Here is a 26666-nt window from a genome sequence, read left to right on the forward strand (position 1 = left end):
ACAAAACTAATATTTTATTGATAATTAGAAAAAAAGAATGCCATGGGGCAAATGCCACATGATTTGGGTCAGGATTACTGATACCTGTATTATTGCTATGTACTTTTCATTTTCATATTGCTTTAATGTAGAAATTAAATTATATCTTCAGAGATGGGAACATATCCTTCACCACTGTTGTGAAAATCTATAGGCACATACTGTATCTGTAACCTTCACTTGATTCAGTTCTATCGTTCCTCTATTGCTTTGTTTCCTTCACACTGAAGTAGGCAGCCCCTGACTGAAGTATTTTTTTTTTCTTTACAGTGAGTTAAAATGCAAGTTAAAGGAATATTTCAAAACAATGTTGCAAAGGAAAGCGATGAACGCTTTAGGTTCAAGTGGTGTGGTGCATAGATAGAGTAATGATGCTTTACAATCCCCACAATGCATTGTGCAATATTATGTACTTAGGACCCACATGGAGCTGTGGACTGGTTTGATATCACAACATTCTGTTTTGCAAATATGTACTCTTTCTTTGGAAGCATTTCCATTCCTTTCATATGAATTAATCTCTATTCATGTCAATATGTAAAAATAATTGCATATGTTGGCAGATGAATTGGGGACAATTGCAGTCATGTTGCTGAAATGAAAATTAACAAGCCATTCCACTTTGGAGATGGAAATGATTAGGGATGACCAACAGTAATGCATTACATGGATTTAAGTAAAAACTGAAGCATTGTAACACTGTGCACGTGTAACGGGGGGAAAACCAGCGACCCAGCGCACCACAAGCAAGCGTCTTAACCACAATGCCCATCTGCATTCATCGTTTTAGAGCTTTTAACCACATCTCACATCACCGATCGGGGACAGAATGCACAACGGCAGTGTATCACACAACACTAGCTCGTTACACATGTAAGATTTGATATTTCATTGTGATTCTGCTGTATATGATTCTACTCTCTACCTTCTCACAATGGAAATAATACATGCAATGTACACTGTTAAACAATTCCAATATATACCTACTGTTAAAAAATCTATATAAAAAACAATTTATTATTACGAAGAAGAAGAAGAAGAAGAAGAAGAAGAACATTTCTGGCTCTTTCAGTTAAACTGCTTGAAATATCTTAACTTATAAACAACAATTTTGTCTTTCTTTTTATGTCACAAAATGAGCCCCACATATCACCCCCCCTCCCCCACCCCCCTCCCCTCCACCTCCTCCTCCCCAGGTGCAGATAATTGTAACTGGTGCTTTCCATTTCATTGACAGTGGATCTAAGAAATCTGCTAAGTTAAACTCCCATCACTCACTTTCTTATAATCCCTCAAAATCAAATACCAGGTGGAACAAAGTAAAGGCTGATGGTTGAAAGACATTCCACTGAGCAGGAAGAAATGAAAACCACCCAGCTAAACACTCATAATTTAAGTTTTACAGTAGCTATATCTTGAAATATTTCTTTTTTTTCTGGGATCATGCAACATGGCTGCTCTTTTATTTAACTGTAATGGCCAGACCACTATATTGCATATGAGGATAATTAATAATTTTCACTAAATAATAATTTTATAGCTAGAGTTGTGTATTGCCTGCGAAAAACGTATGTTACGTTGCAGCCCCTTTACAGCTCAAATGAGAAGTGGCGTGTAAAAACCTCTTAAGCAAAAACTAGCTACCCTTTACTCATACTTATTTTGAAACATCTGAAATAGAAATCTACACAGAGATAGCTCTTTTATATTTAAAAATAGCTGAAAAAATCACGGCAATTCAATCTAATCAGCTAGCTTAACCTATGCACTAGGCTGTAATTGGACGTTCTGTGGTGAAGAATTCAGGAAAAGCATTAACGATCAAAGAAGTGCTGTAGCATACGACTGATCTGTGTATAAAAAAGTCTGGGTATCGTTAATCCCCCGCCTCACATTGCCAAACAGGTAACACTGCAATAACGACCCATGATGTCGTATGGAACACAAAATAATTTTTTTTTTTTTTGTTTGTTTTGTTTTTTTAAATCGCTCTTCTGGCAGTGATCATAGGACACACCCCTGATCTCAAACTCGAGTACACTGGAACTCTGCTACTTAATATTTAAGTATGAAGATTAAGCCTTACTAATAACTTTCAAGTACTTGTAGGGTGACCACCTTTTCAAAATGCAGAAACGGGACGTCTGCCATTTCTTTTGCTGGGGTATATTTACATATTTTTTTAACTTTTAACCCGGGGGGGGGGGGGGGGGGGGGGGGCGGGGTGTAATGATTAGTTGTAGTGATTGTGAGAGTAAAATAATTACAAATGGAACCAGCATAAAATATTTGTGAGCTAGTTTTTCCTTTAAGTCTGTATTTGAAATAGGTTTATTTGTAGCTTTTATTGTTGTGGACTATTTGGCTGTCACTGTAGTTGCTGTTCTGTCTCGATGGCAGCGAGCTGTGTTGATTCATTTTTAAAAAGGGAAACTCAGGAAAGAACAGAAATGCAGCAGTCTGACTGAAACACTTTACAGCATGTTGATGCAGAGTCGTTACCGGCATGAGATGGGATGTCGGTGTGGTTCAGTTGTGCGTACCATGTGAAAGGTTTCTGGGAGGCACGCCTGGATATATACATACATTTTTTTTGTGTGTGTCTACGAATTCGGGACAAATGCTGTCCCGGAGTCATTAAGCCCGGGACCGGGACTTGAGCTTTACATTTCTGGACTGTCCCGCCCAATTAGGGACAGGTGGTCACCCTAAGTACTTGGTGTACGTACAGTGTGCTTTCGTAACTAGAAGCTCATAGATAAAATGATTGCCATTGGATTTTGTAACAACCTAATGTGCCTATAAGTTTTTTTTTTCACCTCATCGTTATTAAAATCAGATTCTTACTTCATCTGTTGCAGAAATAAAGCCTTGTTGGGCCTATGTGTAACAAAAAAAACAAAAAAAAACAGTTTCACACTGATATAAAATGCTCTTGTAATAGGGATCAGATACATATGTATTGTACTGTGTTTCTTTATAAAGTAATCAGGTATAACCCTGATTATTTCTGACTAAGTACCTTATTTCTAACATAATGTAATGTGACTGTGCAGAGTTGCCATGGTGACAACAACTGCATTCCTTCTGAAAAACAAATTTACAGTAAGTGAGACCAAATTTTAAAAAGCATGATAGAAAAACAGGCTAGTATTATATTATAGTTTGTCTTTCTATAGTACATTGAAACCTTGGCAAGTGAAATTGAAATCTATTAGCATCTCAAATAAGATGTTATGCATTTTAAAGAATGCACCGTGTAGTACATTAAAGTGAGTTTGACACAAACACTGTCGGATTCCTTTAACATGTATGCATTTGCAATACACTGAATCAATGGTTTTTCTTTTTTTGTAAACCCACTGACCAGGCATTCCAGAGAAAACTTCTGCAAATCAGCAATGTGACAGAATGTTTTTGCAAATTAACAACACACCTATGAATTTCCATCCAATGTGTTTCTTCATTATTTAATGTACAATCAGCATACTGGAGTTACACAGAGGAAACCGTTTCTACCAGCAGACTGCCTGAAATCATATGGAGGAAAGAATACAGATTGCACTGTCACATCTGTTATAATGATTTCCCACATGAACTACACACCCATGAATTTTCATTTGTAGTGTTCATTGTTTTGCGTAACGAGTATATTTTCCAAATCACATGGGAATGTTAATTTAGGGACTCAAAAGTTGTTGGATACATGGTTTTTTTTTTAACCTTTGTGTAAAACCCTTTGATAAATCCCAATCAAATGTTTTATGTTTGCATTATACTGGTAGAACCACTGATCTATATTGATACATTCCACAGCATTACCCGCATTTTATTGTCATTACTCGGTACAATAGTTATGTAATAGGCATATTATTTTGACCAGTTTCCAGTCTTAGAAGGTTCTGCAAAAAAGTAAAATTGAAGCACATATTAGTTTATGTGACTGAACATTGCATAACTTCTAGTAAATTCTACTAAAGTTTAATGTATATTTATTATTATTTATTTCTTAGCAGACGCCCTTATCCAGGGCGACTTACAATTGTTACAAGATATCACATTATACAGATAACACAATATTTTTACATACAATTCCCCATTTATACAGTTGGTTTTCTACTGGAGCAATCTAGGTAAAGTACCTTGCTCAAGGGTACAACAGCAGTGTCCCCCACTGGGGATTGAACCCCCAACCTGCCGGTCAAGAGTCCAGAGCCCTAACCACTACTCCACACTGCTGCCCATATAAGTATAAAATGAACCCTGCCATTAGTGTGTTACAAGCTAGTGGAGGTTCAACCTGTAGAGTCCAAAACAACAGTGAAAGTCAGTGAAGGACAGCAGGAGCCAGTGTAGTGCTGTAATTGGAAGTACACTTAGGTTCAAAGGCAAAAAAGTCTATTTTTGTTTAAGTTATTTTACCGTTTCAGAATCAGCCCTGCATAAAAGTACTGAAATTTACTTCACTCATCAAATTCAAAAACTGGTTCAGTCCTTCATGAAACAAATCTTAGATGTGACTGATGTATCAATTTGTAATGATGTCCCTGTAAAGCCTGTTTTTTAAATGTCAACTATTTTGAGACATGGATGAAAAGGTAATTATCAACACATGTCTCCCAAAGAACTGCACAAAGAGAACAATTTAATTTGTATACAGAACTGCACAAAGAAAAACATTAGTTTCAAGAATCCTCAAAGGAAAGGAAGCAACTAGAAAAGTGTGCAGACTTCAAAAGTAATTCAATACATTGCTGACTTGTCTACATGCAGGATAGCTTATCAAAATGTCTGTCACCAAATATAATTAGAAGCTACATCTGGAAATGTAAACTGTAGCAATTTTAATGAATTTAATTTCTGATCAGCCAAAACCAGACATTTTGTTTACTGCAAGCTCATTTGGGAAGATTAATTCATATTGGACTCGCATGTATTCTTACTTTGAAACATAAGACAATCCCACATTAATTGTGTGTTTAGAGTAAGCACTTTAATGAAATTCCATCTGCACGCTTGAAAAGGGGCCAGGGTGAGGTGGCAGTGACACAGTAATAATAATACGTGTTGATAAATAGAAATTTTATTCTCAAGAACAACCATGATAAATTTCTATACAGCCTGAAGTTGAGCAGTCTAGTTGGTTTCCACTTGTCGAAAAAAAGGAAAAATGCTCTGCTGTTTGGTGCAATTTGGCTTGATTTTTTCCCCCCCTCATTTCTTCATTTAACTTAACAGCAACCCAGCACTTTAACTGAAATACTGATCTTATTTCACTGAGCCTGATGTTTTTTTTTTTTTGTTTTTTTTGTTTTTTTTTAAATAGCAAACTTTTTGGTAAACAAAAAGCATCCCAGAGCAAAATCAAAAAGCCACTGTATACAATAAAGCAGCCATCTTAGATCACATTCTAAATTGAAGGGTACTATTAAATTTAGCATGAGGTATTTCTTTAATACTGAAGATACATAGACTCCATACCAAATGGTTTATATTAGTAGCAGCTGCATAAGCAGCAGTTGCAGATTGGCAAGTACATACAGGGAGATTTTTTGTTGTTGATGGTTTTTGGCACTTTTCTATTGACCACAAATTGTTTCTATATTGATATTAAAAATCAATTAAAAATTACAATAACATATTTATCGAAATGAATAGCACAAAACCTATAGGCTTGCTAGGTCATCGCACGGAGTCCTGTTACTAAAAACACAGTCAACAATCAAGATATTTTTGTCACAGTGGGTAGTAACCTGATGCCCACATCTGTTCTACTGAGATTTTAATTAAACGGAAACCTAACAGCATATTAAAGTCATATAGGCAGAACATAGCAGGCCTAGACTGTGCCTAGTTTTCCTTTAAGTATTTCACACATGGTTTTCTAGAATTGTAAGCTAATTGCTAACAACCTTTTATATAATATATATATATATATATATATATATATATATATATATATATATATATATATATATATATATATATATATACACACATACACACACACACACACACACATACATACATTCAGGAGGTTAACAGTATGTCATTATTTTCACATTGTTTTAGAAGTGGAACAAGATAATTACACTTGTATATATTTTTCATACAGAAGATTTTAGGCACATCTATCTGAACCAGACAGGCATGCAGACACAATGGGCTAGATTCTCTGAGCTCTTTACTCCAAATAGTTACTATATTTGTTCTTCTGAAAGGAAAGGTCCAATTAAAATTCTAAAATGAATAAGAAAACACTCTGAGAAATTTTACAAATCCCTAATGAAATGTTTGATTTATTTAATTCTGGAATGATAACTTGATTTGTGTGTGTTTTTTTCTTGAAAAGTTGTCCTAATGATGATTTTGAGTAAAGAGCTGAGAGAAGCCCAACCTACTATATCCACACAGCACAAAGATTTAGACAAAAACACCCTATTCTCAAAGTTATCTAAACAGTTTTGTAAAAGTTAGCTGAGGTTAGAGTATGAGGGTTTAAAAAAAAAAAAGAATACTCAAGGAGTCTTTAAATAAAGCAGGTCTAATCATTTTGTAAATATGACAACATATTTCCAATTGTAATGGACAGTAACCGCAATACTTATCCCATCAATTCTCAGAACAAGGGCCTATTCAATTGTGTGAATGTTCCACATTATTTAACCCTCGATTGAAGATGTGATCAACGTTGGTCTCTAAGGGAAATATGTACATCTGTTCCCCTTTGCCACCCTAACTCCTATCAATAAACAAAGCACAACAGAGTACTGTCAATAATACAGCCCTCAAAATTGAGACATACAGTAAATATGGTATTAGCATATTGAATAATCCAAAACTGAATTAAGAAAGTTATCAAAATAATGTAGTTTTCATTGTACAATGGTTTCATAGTACACTGGGCAGCAGTGTGGAGTAGTGGTTAGGGCTCTGGACTCTTGACCGGAGGGTTGTGGGTTCAATCCCAGATGGGGGACACTGCTGCTGTACCCTTGAGCAAGGTACTTTACCTAGATTGCTCCAGTAAAAACCCAACTGTATAAATGGATAATTGTATGTAAAAATAATGTGTAAATAATTATGTCATTGTATGTAAAAATAATGTGATTTCTTGTAACAATTGTAAGTCGCCCTGGATAAGCGCGTCTGCTAAGAAATAAACAATAATAATAAAAATAATACAACCTGGTATTGACACTGAAAACTATACTTGTTTCCAACGCCTCATATCAAATGTTCAGTACTAAATGCTGTACATTATCTGCCAAAATCAGCCTTGGTTAACAAAATAATAGGGGCATTTTTTTTTCTTTCTCCAGGAGCTCATCAGCTCATTTTCTGGGTCAATTTAATCAACTGTGGTCTTCAGCTATTCCATCAATAGATCTGCAGAAAAATCATGTCATTTACCAACTAACTGGGCAAGCTATTGGGCTCTGGAAGGGTTAATAAAACAGTTTGGAGTAAGAAGAAAACTCCTGGGATTGAAAGGGGCCTGTTGTGCGTTTATTATTTCAGATGCTGTGTATCTGCACTATATTCTAACAGCTCATTAGGGACCAGGTCTAACAACCTGCATGGTCCGAGCCTGCAACTGGGGCTGCAGGATAGAAAACAAACAATCTGGCAACATTTCCAAGACTGAAATGATTCAATTACAAATAATCATTTAGGACCAAAGGGCTAAAAGGTTATCATTGTATTATGCCTTGGCAGCAGCTTGCTAGTTTATAATTGGGATAAAGAAGCATGTCAATGAAAAACTGTTTCCAGGTAAATGTTTAATCTAGATGATCATGGACAGTTGTTTATGTTCTAATAAATGCACCAGAAACAAGCCCAGCCTTAAAATACATCATGGTAGACAGACAGTTCCCATTATTGCACAGGTAGCAATCACCTTGGGTATTTCTCCTCAGTCACTGATAAGCATGCTTGATTTATACTGTAATGCCAGCTTTTAATCTTTTACAATGCAAATGAAAAAGTCATCTGCTGGATTAAGTGTTATTTATATTTTAAAAAAAACAGCTGTATGCAGGAATTATATAGTTTGTAAAAAATTAAAATTAAAAAAAGCAGTTAAGTTATCCAGCAGACCTTGTATTAAAAGTTAAATGATGTGTGCCACACAATTCACCCAAATTAAGTTAATTATAGGAAACTCACTTGCTTATATTTATAATTTCTGGACATTTTAAGGAATTTTTAGGAAAAATCTTTGTAGCAAAATTTTTTGCTTTTGTAGATGAGGAAAAAAGTTACATGAAATAGATGTCTACAATTATTTATTTCAGCAATTTTTTTTGCAAAACTCCAAAAATGCTAATTCAAAAGTATTCATACCCTTGCTATGATAGAATTGTCTACAAGGTGCTAGAAATTTCAATATGATAATGCATAATGTTATTCTAGAAAAAAGTAATTCTAGAAAAAAAATGCTGGATTGTAGGTGAACATGAGAGTATAAAAGTGTTAGGCATAGGATGATTGCTGTCATTACCAATAAGTCAATATGGGAAAAAGTAAAGAGCTATTTGAAGACCTTAGGCAGAAATGATTTAAGAAAGATACAAGAAGATGACCAAGCATTTGAGTATCCCAATTTCAAACTATTGTTTCTATTATCGAGAACTACAAGACTCATGGTACTGTCACAATGCTCCCAAGCTTGCTGCAATCATGGATGCAGTGACCATTAAGGTTAATAAGTGTGTTTACACTAGCACAAATATTCCGGAATGAGCAGACAAGAGGACGTATTCCAGAATATTTTAGAAATGTAAACGCTAGTGAACGTGTTCCGGAATCCGTCCTCTTATCCTCACAAAAGTTGAGTTGGATTCCAGTATACTTTGCTATTGTAAATGCGCTGGAGGAGGAAATACACAACTTGCTGCAGGCACTGCATGCCAAGCAGCAACGTCATCACAGTGCTGCCGTCCCTTAATTCATAAACACAAACAAGAAAAGATTTTCAACTTCCAAGTCGTACCATTTAAGTAAAGTGCAACTTATTTTTATATATTTTTTTTAGAACAGTTAGTGATATGATTGGTATATCTTTTTTTTTTCTTAAATGTATTTGTTTTTACTTTTTTCAATGTGTAGACTGGGGGTCTATGTAAGTAACAGTTACATTTTTAGAACATTTCCTGGCATTGAAAAAATATGGTCTAGTTTTATCGTTTTTCGTTTTGGTGTAACTTAAAAAATACTTGCTATTTGTATAATGAAAGGGTCATAATCATCCTGTACCATAACGGCATGGTAGAACACTGCAAATCAAATTGTATTTATATAGCACTTTTCACAGACCTGCAGTAAACGATAAACAATTCAAATAAATCTAGAAAAAGCATTTATTTATTTATTTATTAATTATCATCATTATTATCATTATTATTATTATTATTATTATTATTACACTTGCACTGAAGGTACAGATGAACCTGCTTTGTATCATGCTTGCCGTTTTGGCATAATTCATGATATAAGCGGGTCATGATAGTGGGGCAGCAGTGTGGAGTAGTGGTTAGGGCTTTGGACTCTTGACCGGAGGGTCGTGGGTTCAATCCCTGGTTGGGGACACTGCTGCTGTACCCTTGAGCAAGGTACTTTACCTAGATTGCTCCAGTAAAAACCCAACTGTATAAATGGGTAATTGTATGTGAAAATAATGTGATATCTTGTAAAAATTGTAAGTCGCCCTGGATAAGGGCGTCTGCTAAGAAATAAATAATAATAATAATAATGATAAACCCGGTTTCACGTTTGTCTGTGACTGCGAGAAAAAAAGAAATAAAACTAACGGTGAATTAAAGAGCAATGTTTTAATACTGTACATTTAGTCATTCTTTACATTTAAACAAATGCATATAGTTTACTACAGGACAAATACGTTTTGTATCACTAACTGGAACAAAACTCTGTGTTATTATCTAAAAAAGTCATGAAAGCTATCAATTAAGCGTTGTACTTGATGTTTTTTTGTGTGCATTTGTGCAAGACTGACTGTTAAAACAAGAAAAAAATGGTGACATTGGATATTAAGAGAGGTAATTTCTCAAAGAACCTATGGTTTTTGAAAATCATGATAATAAATGGGGTATTATATTAAGCGAGGTGATATAAAACGGGTTCATCTATATTTTCAAATGATGGTACTCGATGATGTCGTCATTACATCATAGCTTCAGCACATCTTTAGTTTACAAAGTATGCATGTTCAGACTCCTGAGAGAAGCACCCCCTGCCGTTTCATACAACTGTAAACTCAGCGTTCTGTAACAGACTGTTCTGGAATCCTATTGGAAGGATTCCGGAAAGCAAGTGTAAACACACCTATTGGTTACATTTCTATTTCAGGGAACCAGGGTTATGATAATAGCCTTTTAACTAGCAGGTAAACGCTCCCTTTCAAGTATGAAATGTAACAATTACCGAATGGGTGAGTGTACCAAAGCCGTCACAAGGCAAGATTGCAGACGACTCGAATGCTACATGGCTAAGCCGAAGACTGCCCTGTGCATTACCATTCAGAACCCCAATAATTAGATAGGGTGAAAAAACTGAGGCAGATATATTTGGTTTTAACTCGTTGATAAATTTGGTTTTGAAATATTCGCTATATCTAGCCTCAGATGACTCGTATAATTTTGAAATATTGTATGTATTTATGTATGTTCATTTCATATGTTGATGCACATGCATCATGACAAGTAATACATATTTATTGATTGATTCATATTGTGTCTGGTGGCTAACTCTGTCTTAGAGAACACTTCGGCTATAAGAACACTTCACTTGCTTCCCGAGGGGTGTTCTCTTAGCCGGAGACTACTGGGCTGTGGTATAGCAGTTAGGAGTTTGTAACAGAGGCTTGTCTCATCTGATGAAAAAAAACTCTGTGGCCTCCTCCAGTTAAAACCAGGGCTCAGATCACATGATCTGCTACTGCTAGTAGCTAGGAGTTTATTTCCACTTACAGATTATATACCGTACACCCAGAGCACTACTCGGTCATCATATACTGTATATAAAGAAACTAGAAAAAAACATAAGAAAAATAGAACATACTGTAGATATATACAATGTAGGTATATGAACATGTATAAGCTTTTATTTCATTTGAGCAAAAAAGTAAGGCTCAATGGCTGTCATAATTAACACCTTTTAAGTATATGGACAGACCTGTCAAACTATTTCACAAGCCAAACAAGTGTCAATAGGTCCAAGAACTTTTTATACAAGAAAAAACAAGGTAGTCATGTTATATAACTAGCAGGAAACAGGTATTTTGTATATATAAATGTATATAAATGTATTTGCAATTCTGTAATATTTACATTGTACTGCAAGAATTGTAGTTTTACTGTGCCAAGTTCTGATTTATAAAATGTTGTAGTCACATTTTTTGCCAGATCTGATTTCAAAAAGAAAATATGACAGAGACCAACTAGATTTGTAATTTATATAAAATCCAATTAACTAGTTAAAAAAAGGCTTATTAAAATTCTCTATATATCATTGATGATTTCAAACAGAATGATGAGATCTGCCATTTTGTAGTTCAATGTAAAGTATTTTAATTTTAAGTTTATTTTAATGTTTGTAGCAATTTCAGTAATTTCTTCAGAGAAACTAGTGTCAAGTTCATAAAAATGTATAGAAAGAGTGAGGTTAATAGGATGATCAATTTTACAAGAGCTACCAGGTATGTGCATTTTTCGTTTTGTTTTGCCGTTTCAACATTGGAATTAGGTGTGGTGTTCTATGAGAGGGACGACAGTACACAGGATAAGACATACAGGTCCTGGAATTTTGGTACATAATTCACTGTGATTGGTTTGATTTCTGGTGTGTAACTTACAATTCTCGCTCTTGTGGTGGGTTTCGGCAGGGGGCTCCAAATAACAATTGCTAAGGTGGGATGGGATTCAAAAAAGGTTGAGAACCCCTTGGCTATATCAATTGGTGACTTTACCAGTATTAAATTACCTAGTATGTTTTCTTTTCTTAAACCACAGGGCATTTTTCTGTAAAACTAAAAGTATTCCATTATTTAATGGACTGTATAACATCAGTCAGTAGGAACAAATTTTACATTGACACATTCTTAAATTGTAACGCTTTGTAAACAAAATAAATGGCACCTACACGTAGGAACTGTGGTGGATTTGGTTGTATGTCGAGGAGGTAAGCCTGACTAAGGCCCTTGAATGGTGATACTGTCACTACTAAGCAACTACCAGCTTTATTAGTTGCGAACAAATCAACATAATCTGAATGAGCTGAACCCAGCCAACTTCACTGCAGCATGCTAAATTACTTGGGTTGTATTTATTTACAGCTTGAAAAGAGCACCTAATCCAACAGTCTAAAAACCTAAGCAAAGGAATCAATCACACCTTCCCTTCAAACTTGATTCTCTAAATGCAGCATAATACAAGTTAATAAAGAGCCTAGCATTTCAGCTCCGATGGTAAATCAAATGTATTACATAAGGGGAGGTATAAAAGGGTCACTGCTTAGCATAGTATTTTTCTTACATTGGTTTACCTCCTTTCCATGTTTAAAGTGACTCAAAATAAACGGTCACAGGCTGGATCTCAGTGGACAAGACCTTACATTACATATTCAGTCGCAAGCTAAGCCTTCATTCATCAGGTTTGAAAACAGCCAGAGCACCACATCTGAAATAATGCTGTTTTATAGTATAACATATTGGGAATTGTTGCATCATTCTGTAAATTTGTTCAAAATCACGGAAGGGGGAAATGGTGTGTGAAGTCACAGGGATGAAAATTCAACTATGTCTTTTTAAATACAATATACAAACATAGACATAATATTAGCCTGTCTATAAAAGTAGAAAAACATTTTAATGAATCTTTTTTTTTTTAACATTTATTATGGTTTTCACAATGGCAATGTGAACTCAACTGACAAACTGATAACTTAATTGAAGTCTTTAATCCTGTAAATGTTTTGTTTTTTGTTAAAGTGGGATTTTAAGCAGAGTTGGTAAAGTTCAATGCTCTCTATTAAAATCACAGAATCTGTAGCACCTGTGACTTAATCCCAGCCTTGCTTATAAAGTTACTACAGTATTATATTATTCTTCTATTTACCAACCTGCTATTCTGAAAAAAAAGTTACAATACTGACCTTGTTCTTGGAAATCAAATTAAACAGTTAAAACCACAATTCAATATTATGCTTCTTTTCATCCAGTTGTGATAACAAAATAAACACACACATTTGTAGGGAATATAAAAACACTAAAAGATGCCAAATGTGACAGAGTATAACCTAAATTTACCAGTTCCTTTATTTAAAACTGTACCTATGGAATTAACGACACACCTGCTGCTGTTAGAACACAATCTGTAAATGGCACAATCACAAAGCTAACTTGCCTTAGGTAAGGGAGCTGGCTTGCACACAATTAAAGTGGTACACTTTCATCTTGGTTTGCTTTGTGACTTTGTAGTAGGGTGAGGTGAACTGTTCTGCAGACACACCCTTCTGTTTCCAGCCTTGTTATCTTTTAAGTCTTAAAATCAGGATCCACGCCAAAACTAGATGAGTCTTTATTGCCATCCCTTTAAGCCCTTCCTTTTAAACACACCCAGTCAAATTTGTACCCATTGCTTTCCTTGCCCTGTTTTTCACTGGTGCTACTGTATTTTGATGAGGAGACGCTGCCTGTGTAACCCCCAGCAACAATCGTTGACTTTGCTCATCTGGGACGCATACCTGTTTTCCACGGACTGTATGACTCACCCTGAGCCACTCAGGAAGATACATACATCATTGCCTAGCCAGTGTCAACATTCATGAATTAGAAAATGGCTTACAGAATAAAAAAAAGTTTAGGTAACATACACATTCTACAGAGCTAAATGTTAACTATATCCCCTTCAGTCACTGCATGCATAATTGTACCAAATTAAGTTTCCTGTTTATGTGTTTATTTTCTAATGCATGTGTTTTTTTGTTTTTTTTTCATAGTTTTGGCAGGGCAACTTCTAGAACTCCACAGAGTTCTTATATAGTTTAAATTATCTGCTTCCTATGTATAAAAAATACCATTAACCATGACAAATTTTCATGCATCATTTCCACTTGCTTTATTTTGGTCCCGAGAGACAGGCAGCCCAGCTTCATGGGATGAATCGTCTTAATTCATAAAGAAAAAAAATACTATCGTAATAATGACATATTTATAACAACATTCCTCTTATCATTTTGTGTTAAATTAATACTGACATTGTGACCCCAAATACAAAACAATTTCAGGCATTTTTATTATTAAATATGAATCCACAGAAATACAAAACTTTAACACAGCATTTCAAAACAACGAAGGAACTACTATATTATCTTTTTATATCTGCAGCTTTTCTTAACAGCTCCTAATCCAGTTAAATTGCTATTAAAAATTATTCACTTTGATGCTAAACTGAAAGAAAAGATGTCTGTGCATTTTGTTAAAATACTGTTCTGTTGTTTGTAACCCAGGGGTTAAATTTGGCACTTAAATATGTTTGTCTTTCTTGGACTCAAACTCTATAATATACAGTGCTTCACTGGGCAGGAAATCCTGCAGACTACAATAAAGAGGAGATGCCTGGTTTTAAAATACAAATAAAAGCGATTGTATGCCACTGGTAAACAAAAAGTTCCACTGTAAGCAGTGCTCCAGAGGTCCAAATATGCTGCGTACCTGCCGTTTTTACACATTAAAAAATCCAAAAAACACACTAATTTTAAATTGAATGCGTAAAAATACACATAGCAATTTTGCTGCACAGCTTGTCTGCCTCCCCTCCCGCCTCACCTAAAGCTTCCACTTACAACTAAATCTCCCAGAATACAATATCTTCAGTTACTAGGAAACTGCACAAGAAAAACCAAGCCAACAAACATTATCTCTGGCTAGAATGTAATGTTAAAATATTATTAATTAAAAAATGAATTTGCAGAGTCAGTGTGATACCTCGAAGAAAATGCACAGAGACGATAAAGAAAATTGTAGAACACACAAGTGGTTGTACAGTAGTTCAAAGTAACATTGCTGTTAAAATGGAAGGCTCTTTTTTAATGCATACCCCATTACCATTAAAGATTGCACAGTATTTAATAGAGATTACTCATGACTTCAAGGTAATGTTGTATTTTACCCCCCAAAAATACATTTTACTCTCTCAGTGTTATTAAAACTAGAGGGTAAGAGACTCCCAGACCCAAAACCTTATCTGGAGCGCTGACTAAGTATTCAACATACCCAGCTGCACTGACAATAAAATACTATACACACCCCCACCACAACCAACATCTAAAGCATGCGCATGTAAAAATGTACTGTAAGTGTGACACCTGCACCTATGTATATATGCCCAGCTTTGTATACAGGTGCCTCCACATTATCGTGCAGATCACCAATCCAACTTGTGTCATCTAATCCAGCCAGTGTAGAGGCCTCGATCGGAATTTGTCCCAACAGGAGTTTATAGCAGCATATAATCAACATAAGCATCTATGTGGCCTTCTCTTTGGGGCAGCCTGTAGGGCTAACTGCTGTTGATTCATAGGTTGTCAAAAACTATAATCCTATGTTGCTACTTGGGAGAATGGCGAAAATGAATGGCAGTCAACATGACAAAGCTTTTCAAGCACCACATGGCGTGTCCTTTTACTAAGAATAATGTCAAAGAACAGATCTTAGTGCTATGTTGCAGGTGATGGTTATAAGACATTCCGGCTGATCAGCCATATAGCCGATGGGAAAAATATTAATTAGGGGATATGTAAATGTGGGTCATTGTGAATACAAAATGGGCAATCTGTCAGAAATCCAATATGCATCGGTGATCAAAATACAACAGCATGAAGCAGCTGAAGGGGAAAGTGTTGAACAAGATTTTGAAAATTGAGTGTTAGCTCAAAGTAAAAAATATTTACAGATAAATATTGGTGGATTTATTGTTAACCATCAACACATTCTACCAACGCTTTTCCCTACTAAGTATTTCCTTTTCAAGGTACCTTGATAACCCCATAACCTCAAGAACTTGTTTTGTTGTACATAGCACAGACAGACCTCTCCATTGCATAACAGTCACTTGGTATATGCAAAGATGTGGGGAATAGTAATATACCATGGCCTTGAAAATGTGGAAAGGAGAATCTGCCCCTAACCAACACATCATCACCAATGCATCATAAAGGCTCTGTGTGGCTTTCACTCATGTCGCTTCTTTTATGTTGGCCTCCTTCCCTGCCACCACCTTGCAGCATGCCTTGTCTTGGGGGGAGGTGGCCCTGAGTGCCACTTCCTATCTGCGGCAGTAGGATGCATGATATCGTTTGTGTTTTTCCTAGCCAGCCTCATGCAGGTAGCTGTCAAGCACCCACGGACAAGGTCTCCGGCCAAATTTATCATTCATCATTAAATCATCCATTCAATTGCAAATCCATAAATCATTACATTGCAGATTCTACGTTCTGAATAAAGCTTTCACTATTATCAAAAATCTGCATACATGTACAACACATTATTCCCAGTTAATATTACAACAATGTTGCAACTTTAGAACAGGATTTAAGAACATATTTTAAAAAGTGTCATTAATGCCCTTAGAAAAAGTTATTACTTGTAGTACTGTATTACTACCACAATATTACTTGCAAAAGATAGTTCTACTCTTGGAGGAGAACAGTATTATTATTTGTTTATTTAGCAGATGCCTTTATCCAAGGCGGCTTACAGAAACTAGGGTGTGTGAACTATGCATCAGCTGCAGAGTCACTTACAATTACGTCTCACCCGAAAGACGGAGCACAAGAAGGTTAAGTGACTTGCTCAGGGTCACACAATGAGTCAGTGGCTTAGGTGGGATTTGAACTGGGGATTTCATGGTTACAAGCCCTTTTCTTTAACCACTGGACCACACAGCCTCCATATGAAACCAGTATGAAACCAAGTAGTAGATATTTAAATTAGCAATAGTAAAACACCCATGGCCCTTAATTTATATCCAAGCAGTTTAACTGGCACATAAGTAGGATACAGTCTGATACGATCCATGCTCTGCTTAATCATTCTACTTATGTACTTCAGTCACAGGAGTACCGGCATAGTAACTATGCAGTAATTAAGTACTATGTTTTGATCAGGGATACCCTGATCCAGGGTGCGATTTGTAAAATTTCCAGTGGGGGATAAAAATACACAAACTACAAAACAGTAGTCAAGTCTATTGTAAAGTAGATACACCACTCACATGCCAACATCTGCCAACATGCAAATGCAGTTATTGTCGTTTAATTGCGCATGGAACGTACCTATTTTAAACTGCACTGACTGCACCGCTCTGTGATATTTTATGTTCTGTTATCAAACAACTGCTACTAAACTTACCCAATCAATGGGTAGCTTTTCTTTCCGAGGCAGCTTCTGATAACCAATTCCTTTGGCTTTAAGAAGTTGGTGTAAGGCTTGTGTATTAATTGTTGATGCACAATAACAGAGCTCAAAACACTTAATTTGTAGAGTACAGTATGATGAGGTGTACAGAGCAAAAGGGATAGTGCAGCTGTTCAGTCTTGCTTTCAAATCTCACTCATGTTTCTCTCTCCTTCACACTTGTATCCCCTACATAAAAGTCAACCCCCAATCTATATACGTGAACTGTAGCTCTTGAAATGCAAATGTGCATTAATTCAAACATTTAATTTAAAGGTGTAGACAGAGTTTTCAAATTAATTATTTTATGTCCTACAATTGTTTAAAAAAATCTACTATCGATTTCTGGTTGCTTCTCTTCAGTGTTCTGACTTTACTGTTTTTAAAAGATTCAATGCTGGTCGAGCTTTACAGCAAGGATTATTGTGTTTCTCTAAGCACTTTCAAGAACTAGAAAAGAGAAAAACGTCCACGATGTCAATGTATTGACGTTTTTAAAACGTGCGTTATTGACTGGCTCCCCTTAAAAACTGTTTCGGTGGTTACCGGTGTCTGCATGGCCGAAAGTGTTTTGAGCAGCCTAATTATATGCATGAGCTAGAAAACAGTCCATAGAGATGCTGAGAACAACTGAGGCAGTGTGCTGTACCTGCACAAGATGCAGCATAAATGTATTTGGGCATGAATATCGTCTGTAGAAATGAACATTTCCAGCAGACAGACATTGTAAGTGCAAAATCTATTTTCTTTGCCAAGGATGAAAATTGAATGTGTAGAGCCTGGGATTCAAAAAGCAGAGCCAAATCCCTGATCCTCTAATTTCTGTAGGGACGTACCAGTCTCCCTTGTATAGCAAAGCCTGTGTGTATTTTCCTTACCCTGTCTTCTGTTTCTAATATACTGTACTACAAACTTGAATGTAAGTACCATACATCCCCCACCAAGACCATCTACTGAATATACAGATTCATACATATATACAGATTCTGAACCTATTACAATTCACAATTTTTTTTAAAAAACGGTTCAGTTTCCTTGTTGCTGGGAATATGCATCCTAATACCAAATCATCAACACACAAACACACACACAAACACACACACACACACACACACACACCAACTGTTGATATTTTCAGTTGGTGTACTGGCAGAAGGGGTCCATGCTACTGCCATTCAGCAATTATAGAGAACAGCAGGTGACAACAAATTGTGGCACAAGGGATTTTTATCAGTCATCATAATCACTGAGAGTCCTGATTTGCTATTTGGTTGGAAAAAAATGTAACATAATAAAAAATATTTGCTAACAGTATGGATGCTATTTATATAAACATGGTTAAAATCTCATGATTCAGGGAACATTCTCTGAAGAATCCTGAATTTTGGGGATTTAAGGCAAAGCCTAGATATTCCATTTTGTTTTTGTTTGTTAAAGGTTTGTATGTTGTTTCTAAAAATAATGTTTTTTTACTTCTGATTGTAAGATTTCTTTGCTGTCCTGTAACCTTGATTCCATCTTGGTAACATGCTATAACTGACTCAAACAAATGGGGCAAGCTTTTTCCTGTACACAAATCTCTAATCAGTCAGCTTTTGAAGTTCATTCAGCCCTGCCTTATTTTTTGTAAGGCCATGACTCATAACATTGAATCTTAGTTACTGTGACAAATGTTAGAAACCTCAGAATCTGTTTCTTTAAGGTTTTAATGTAAAATCCACCTACACTATACACCCATAACTTACTGAGATTATATACTGCCACACCCCAGATAATGACTTATCCACCCACTGTACTACACCCTGTCTATGTAGAAATGTCCCTGGGAGTTTATTGAAAAGGTATCATGCTATAGTCCAATCTCATGACACACATTGTAGCATTAGGAGGACGACAGTGAACATCTGAAAGAAGATATACCTGAATTGTTGCTTTTCTGAACAAGCTAGAGATTGTATATCATGTTCTGAGAGTGCCCAAAAAATATTAAACAAATCGCTGTGAAGTCTTCTAAAACACTCCTGATGTGCCAAATGCCAGCAGGGCTTAGTCTGCCTAGGCTCTGAGACAACTCAACTCTAACTGGTTTCATGGGACAAGTGGTTCTTAGGTTTTTTGCTACGGTCAGGTCGATGGTATAGCTTATCTCTGGTCTCCTAAACTTCTATCATGTAGCTGCCTTTGTTTCCCACCAAACGACTATAGGCAGTTGTAGCGCAGCAGAAAAAAACTGCACTGCAAACTTAAACTCACCTCTAGAAATATTTCCATAGCTCATGTTTAAATAAAGGAACTTTATTAATTAGCCTTGTTGTTACTTAAATAGTTTATTTTAGTATAGTCAGCATTGCTTACGTAATGGAAGGAATTGCACTGGGTTTAATTACATAATTTCTGAATGTCAGTATTTTATTGGGTTAGTGTATTTGCACCATGAAAGCACTTGTCAAAAGTGTAAAATGTTTATTCTGTACTATGTTTACATTATTTTGAAAAATGCAATAACAAATAAAAATAAACAATATTAAAGAAAACCAAACTCTAGTTTAAGTTTAGGAGTCCAGAGATATACCATCGACCTGACCGTAGCAGAATCATAACAACCACTTGTGCCCTGAAACCAGTTAAAGCCGGGTTGTCTCAGAACCTAGGCAGGTTGGTGCCTACTAAGCCCTGTTGACACAGAATAATATTACATATTGTACTGTGTCCTACAAAGTAGAGGTTCCACAAGAGATTTTAAAATAATACAATACAATCATATGTATGTATTAAAAAAAAAAAAGGTAACAATATTGTACGTCATTTTTCAATTATTTTTGTATTTTAAATGTACTGCTGAGAAATAAAAGTGCAATGTGTCAATCAATACTAAAGGATACTAAAAGAATGGAGACCCAGGCAAGCAATATAGAAGTATGTCTTTAAACGTGGGTGCTCAATTTGTTTTTGACAGGGATCGGTATTTTATTCAATACATGTTCTTAATGTGGTATGTGTTTCATGTGCTGTCTCAATCCTCTTGACAGCACAAAACCTCTGAATTCCAAATTAAGTTGCACAGGCACAAGACAGATTTCAGTCTCCCAGCCCAGTGTTGCAATGCAATTGAAATTCATTATATCAACACATTAAAACTTTCACTGAAACTCATCTGTGAAAAAAAGTACTGAAACAATACAAAAAAAAACTGACAAAAGGGAAAAAGTACCTCATCTCTTGATACTATATCTTACAGTAAATGTTCTCTTCTGAATACCTAAAGCTGGTGTAGGTATTTATTTATGCAGACCATCTTTTTTAGATTTGGTTAAATATGAAAACAAAATCCAAGGCAGCCATTTCTTGTGAGTGCAGTTTATGCCCTGAGTCTATTCTGTGCATCTGAAAACTGGGTTGAACCCAGAGAAGCCATTAAAATAACGGCCATTTTAAAATAATCATTGATTAAGTTTTAATATGCTAAACTACCTGACGAGGATTAAAAACTGGGCCACCAATGTGACAGCGATGATAACACAAATAAGCCTTTTAAATTATAAATGTGGATTTTTCTGACATCAAATAGACCTTTTTTTAATTACAATTATTCTTATGCTTGGCATTATGCAGAACAATAACCCTTGGAACAGGAATGAATGTTGATTAGCATACTTCATTTTTCAATAAAAAAAAAAAAGTATCTCTCCTACCCGTAACAGTGACTGGGATTCCTCTTTCGATTTACTGTCGCCCGTTGTAGAATACTGGGGAGTATGATGACCAGCTTTGTCTCCACTGCTTGCTGCTGTTCCCTGCAAGAAGGTTTTAGACTCTCCAGTCAACCCAAAGACTATGGTCGGAGTGTCCCGGAGAGGCTTCTGTTGCTCCTGGTTTACAGACACAGCAGTCAGCAATCCCAAGCCACTCTGCACGTAAGAAGGACTCCCCCGTAAGATGTCCATGCCTCTCTCTTTGGGAATCCAAATAATATTTTGGCCTTTCTCATTGGAGGCCTCTCCCCAGGCTTTTTCCTTGAGCAATTCTTTCTCTTCAAATGTTTCTCTCTTTACTTCAGCCTCACTGATGGAATCTACCAGCTTTGACTCCGGATGCATCAAGCTGTACAATTTCATGTCACTCTTTGACTCTTCCTTAATGCTCTTCTTGCTAGGAAGGTCACCACCATTGGCTGTGACCGATTCCATCTCCTGACAATGAACTATGTTGAAATGCTCCAGTAAAGCTTGGGTTTCCATTGCTGTAAAGCTACAATGGCGACACTTGCAGCAGTTGTGTAGTCTCCTAAGCATAAGATATAAACAGAGATTAAACCATTGCTTACTCATTTACATTTTTTTTATATTGGAGACTTCTTTGTGCATCACAGAAGTCACCAGGTAATGCGATAATATTGCAAGTTGAACTTGAAATGTATCAGCTCTTTAAACCACTGAATACGCAGGTTGCTTTAATTAGCTTTTTACCAATGAACCCACAATTTCCCCTTGACTTTCAGATATATTACAAGGTATGCATCAGAAATGTAACCCATAGCCAGTCATGAGAGAATGGGTATGGAATATTAGTTATCTGAAAGAACTAATTTTGTTAAGATTCACTTTGTGTATCATTTTCAGTTAGTTTTTGTTATCACATCCTGGTGACTCATAAGTTAAAAGCATCCTGTATAGCATTTAAAGTACAGCTGGTAAACCATAATTAAAGCTGTATGTTTTCATGGTTGTCACAGATTTAACTATTTTACCCATTTGCCGTGTAATATTTAGTACCCTGGGAAAATTCCCTTTTCTGAAAAAATGGTGTAAATATAAAAAAAAGGTATCACTTAAAAATAAATACTGCAAATGTTAGCCTTTTAAACGCAATATCTGTTACACTGCATTTAGGAACCTGGCAGCCGGTTTACTTTGCTTCTGGTAAATGATTGAACACACTGCATAGAGCTGCACTATTTCTTTAATAGGTGGACAATTTAGCATTTGTTGTACAATAACTCTAGAGAAAATAATCAATTTTAAATGTGAACATTATTTATTTCTGCTTTAACCCTATTATTGGCACTGGCCAATCTAAATCAGCTCAACCGACACTTTTAGAATGTCCAGGGCAATCTAATCGGCCCGACGGAGCACATTCTCTTTATGCTTGTAACTCTCCTATTTAAAACAATTGATTGGTTATGTACATTTTGGTATCTTTATTTGGCCATTGAATAAAGAGAAAATATTGATGTTTCATGGGCATTTTGCAGGTTTGTAAGCGGACTCTTAAGGCAGGATTTGGAAGAGAAGGTAGCTGTTTAGTACAATTCTGTGCAGTAGTTTCAAAGGTTATATTAAGATTAAATCAGTGAATCAGTAGTTGCAGTGCACAGCAAAACTTAATTATCAAAACCAAATTAAAATAATATATACAATAGCAGTACAGTACAGCAGTCAAAATGCATGTATGAAATAGCTTAGTTATAAAAAGTCTGTTTTTCATGACACACCTAGCTAGATTAAAATATTCCAATGTAATTTATTGACTTGTTGATATCATTCTTGTCGTCCCTGAAACAGTAACCGGTACTAGCAGTGTGGAGTAGCGGTCAGGGCTCTGGACCCCGAGGGTCGTGGGTTCAATCCCTGGTAGGGGACACTGCTGCTGTACCCTTGAGCAAGGTACTTTACCTAGATTGCTCCAGTAAAAATCCAACTGTATAAATGGGGAATTGTATGTAAGAATAATGTGATCTCTTGTAACAATTGTAAGTCCCCCTGGATAAGGGCGTCTGCTAAGAAATAAATAATAATAATAATACTAGAGATAGCAAGTAATCACAAGCAACCAATCAGTGAACCGCTCATTTGCTTGTTTTTCCCACAGAAACAGAAGACAGGTAAGAAGAATTTGTGTTTTTCCAGTAATATTTCATGATAATAGCCAGGAATGTGATGAAAATAGCCATGGATTTTTCCTTGCTCCTGGCTTTTATCTACATCTCTATTTCTATAGAAAGAAAATAAATACCACCTCCATCCATCCAAACAAAATAATGTTGCTATTATTATTATTATTATTATTATTATTATTATTATTATTATTATTATTATTATTATTAGTTCTGCAATACATGTGATCCTTTATGAACATTTTCCGGGACTATTTTCCTAAAACTTCTCAGTGAAAGGGTACATGGCAAATCATTACACGTTCAAGGTAAATCTAGGTTTTGAAGTGTTTTTTTTTTTTTTTTTCAAAAGAACAATAATAATGAGAAAATTGGTTTTCTTATAGTGATAGTGCACTCTCAATGAGGCTCCACTGTGTGGTAGTTGACCTTGACTTTAGTTAGCGCCTCGTCTTTGGCTCGAGACGCATAACTCCAGTCTTGGTCAGCTACCAAATGGTAGGGCCTTCGTCAATGGGCACTATCGCTTAACCATTTGCGGTCCTATGTCGGACCAGGTCCAACATTACAATTTCCCCTTTCCAGTCCGATGTCGGACCCTGTCCGACATCATCAAAAAGACGTAAAGCACAGGTCTCTAGTCGTTTTTTCTCCGGAAAAAGCTCAGAAAACTATTCAATGGCCATGTGAGACCGTTAGGAGCCGAAAAATACACAGATCTGAGTAATACACATAGCCCCGGCACCACAGAGATAACATGGCCATAAACAAACAAGATAGCTGCTTCCGCATCCTGCGCTCAAAGAATATCACTGACATTTGCAGAGCTTTTTGAGATGTTACAGTAATAAAATAATGACTTGGATCCCATTATTGAGGAGTCTGGTGATAAAACAAGTGATCAGGAGAGGTGTGTGAAAAATACAGCGAACAAGAGGTGGGGCGGTCCTGTTGATATGCAGTGCATTTTAATTGCTACTCCAGTAATGCTGATGAATAGGGTTTCTGAGAGTGTATGTGCCCACGAGCAATGTGTTTTTGCTAGACATATGGGGTTTACACATCAAAATAAAAATATAAAATGTCAGGCATGTACTTTTGAATCTTATTTTCAAAATGTATTCATAGTTTCATGGCTGCTTGTCACAAAGACGGCCAGAGTGGGTGGCGTCAGACCAGAAAAGGAATACACAGAGATGGTGATGGTGATGAGAAATGCTGAGTGCAATGGCTGCACTCAGCGTTTAATGACAAAATAAAAGGTTTGAACAGAAAACACGGGACACGGCACTACACGCCAAAATAAAAAGACAGACAAAACGGACAAACACTAAACAAACGGTGCACGGAGAGACAAACAAACACGGTGAGAACAAACACTCTACGTTTACTTTCAATGATTTTAACTCTCCTCTCTCTCTCTCTCACCCGTTCTCCTCTTCCGAACACCTAACCCCAAGTGACTAAAACGTGCATCTATATATACTGTTGTGCTGGGATTCAATTACTAATTAATTACTCACTTGAATCCCAGCACGTGAATTCATTACGTGCAACCCCGTGCCACACATTATACACATTTTATCTGCACGTGAAGTGATGTGCCATCCTCGTGCCTAAATATAATTATACACTTTAAACACACGTGAAACACAGACCCGTTTATATCCCGTGTACCAATCTATACACCAACATTAACATACGCACGCATACATACATACACAGAACACACAAATGCACACAGGGGCGGGGCACTTTGCCACACTGCTCTTTGCAAGGTATTATATATTTTAAAATATATGTCGAGGAAGAAAGAGCTAACACCAGTTAGGCCATATCTATTGAGCATGAAAATGTACAAATTGATTTTCCACTAAATGTAAAGGTATGGCTGTTAGGAGATTTTGTTTTGGCAATTTTTACACTAGAAATGCGAGTATGGGGAGTGAATGATTTGTAAATAAGGAAGTAAAATGGAAAGGTGAGAACGTTATATTGAAACTGGACACCACCTGTCATGCAACTTTATAGCAGTTGTAGAAGTTCTGTTGGATTACTGAATTAATATAAGCAAGGGTTTAATACCAGTGAGGACTTGCAGCAGAGGAATATAAAAAATAAATAAATAAAATATTGTACCATGTATAACATGACTACAAAGCCTGCCCATTATTGTAAAAATGGAAGAAATATTCAAGATTACAATTATTATTTTTTTTTTAATGAAAATAATTTCATTAAATTAAAAAATAAACCATAAGTCTGTAACTCAATGAATACGTTTAGATTATGGCCATACATTCAAATTTTCTACCACCAAGTGGATAAATCGGGTGTCGTCCTAACAAGCTGTCTCACTGCACTTGTACAAAAGACATTTTAAACATCTAAAAATATGTAAAAGAACAAGCTTAAAAACCCTCCGAAAAATGTAGTATGTCTGAAGTGGCACTTTTGTTTGTTCACTTTTCTGAACGACAAAGAGATTTATAGATAGCAAAGACGACCTCTTAAAATAAAGACTCGATCCTCATTTTCACAGGTACTTACTTAAATTATTTATAGCATCAAATAAGACTGAAATGTTTACTTTATGTATACTTTAAGTTGTACTGTTTTTTCTTTTACATTTTTTTTTATAAGTGGACAGAACAAACTTACTGTACTTCAGTCTTTTGGAATTAACATATTTGTAAATTATGTTTTACTCTACTATTAACTGTGGCAGTAGTTACTTGTAAGTACAGTAAGAACATAAGAAAGTTTACAAACGATAGGAGGCCATTTGGCCCATCTTGCTTGTTTGGTTGTTAGTAGCTTATTGATCCCAGAATCTCATCAAGCAGCTTCTTGAAGGAACCCAGGATGTCAGCTTCAACAACATTACTGGGGAGTTGGTTCCATACCCTCACAATTCTCTGTGTAAAAAAGTGCCACCTATTTTCTGTTCTGAATGCCCCTATCTAGTCTCCATTTGTGACCCCTGGTCCTTGTTTCTTTTTTCAGGTCGAAAAAGTCCCCTGGGTCGACATTGTCAATAACTTTTAGAATTTTGAATGCTTGAATCAGATAACTGCGTAGTCTTCTTTGTTCAAGACTGAACAGATTCAATTATTTTAGCCTGACTGCATACAAAATGCCTTTTAAACCCGGGATAATTCTGGTTGCTCTTCTTTGCACTCTTTCTACAGCAGCAATATCCTTTTTGTAACAAGGTGACCAGAATTGAACACAATATTCTAGGTAAGGTCTTAC

At 36.0% G+C, this 26666-nt stretch overlaps 1 protein-coding gene across 4 annotated transcripts in view; it reads right to left on the bottom strand.

The window, feature by feature from the left end:
* LOC117435326 (zinc finger transcription factor Trps1-like) overlaps positions 1-26666 on the bottom strand; it is a 138393-nt gene that overhangs the window by 56669 nt on the left and 55058 nt on the right. For all 4 annotated transcript variants that reach the window (XM_034058398.3, XM_059012707.1, XM_059012708.1 and 1 more), the window contains exon 4: positions 21208-21799. In XM_034058398.3, coding sequence (XP_033914289.3) covers positions 21208-21799 — 592 coding nt within the window. The remainder of the gene's footprint in view (positions 1-21207; positions 21800-26666) is intronic.

The sequence above is a fragment of the Acipenser ruthenus genome, chromosome 3 (genome assembly GCF_902713425.1).
Source record: "Acipenser ruthenus chromosome 3, fAciRut3.2 maternal haplotype, whole genome shotgun sequence".
NCBI lineage: Eukaryota > Metazoa > Chordata > Actinopteri > Acipenseriformes > Acipenseridae > Acipenser > Acipenser ruthenus.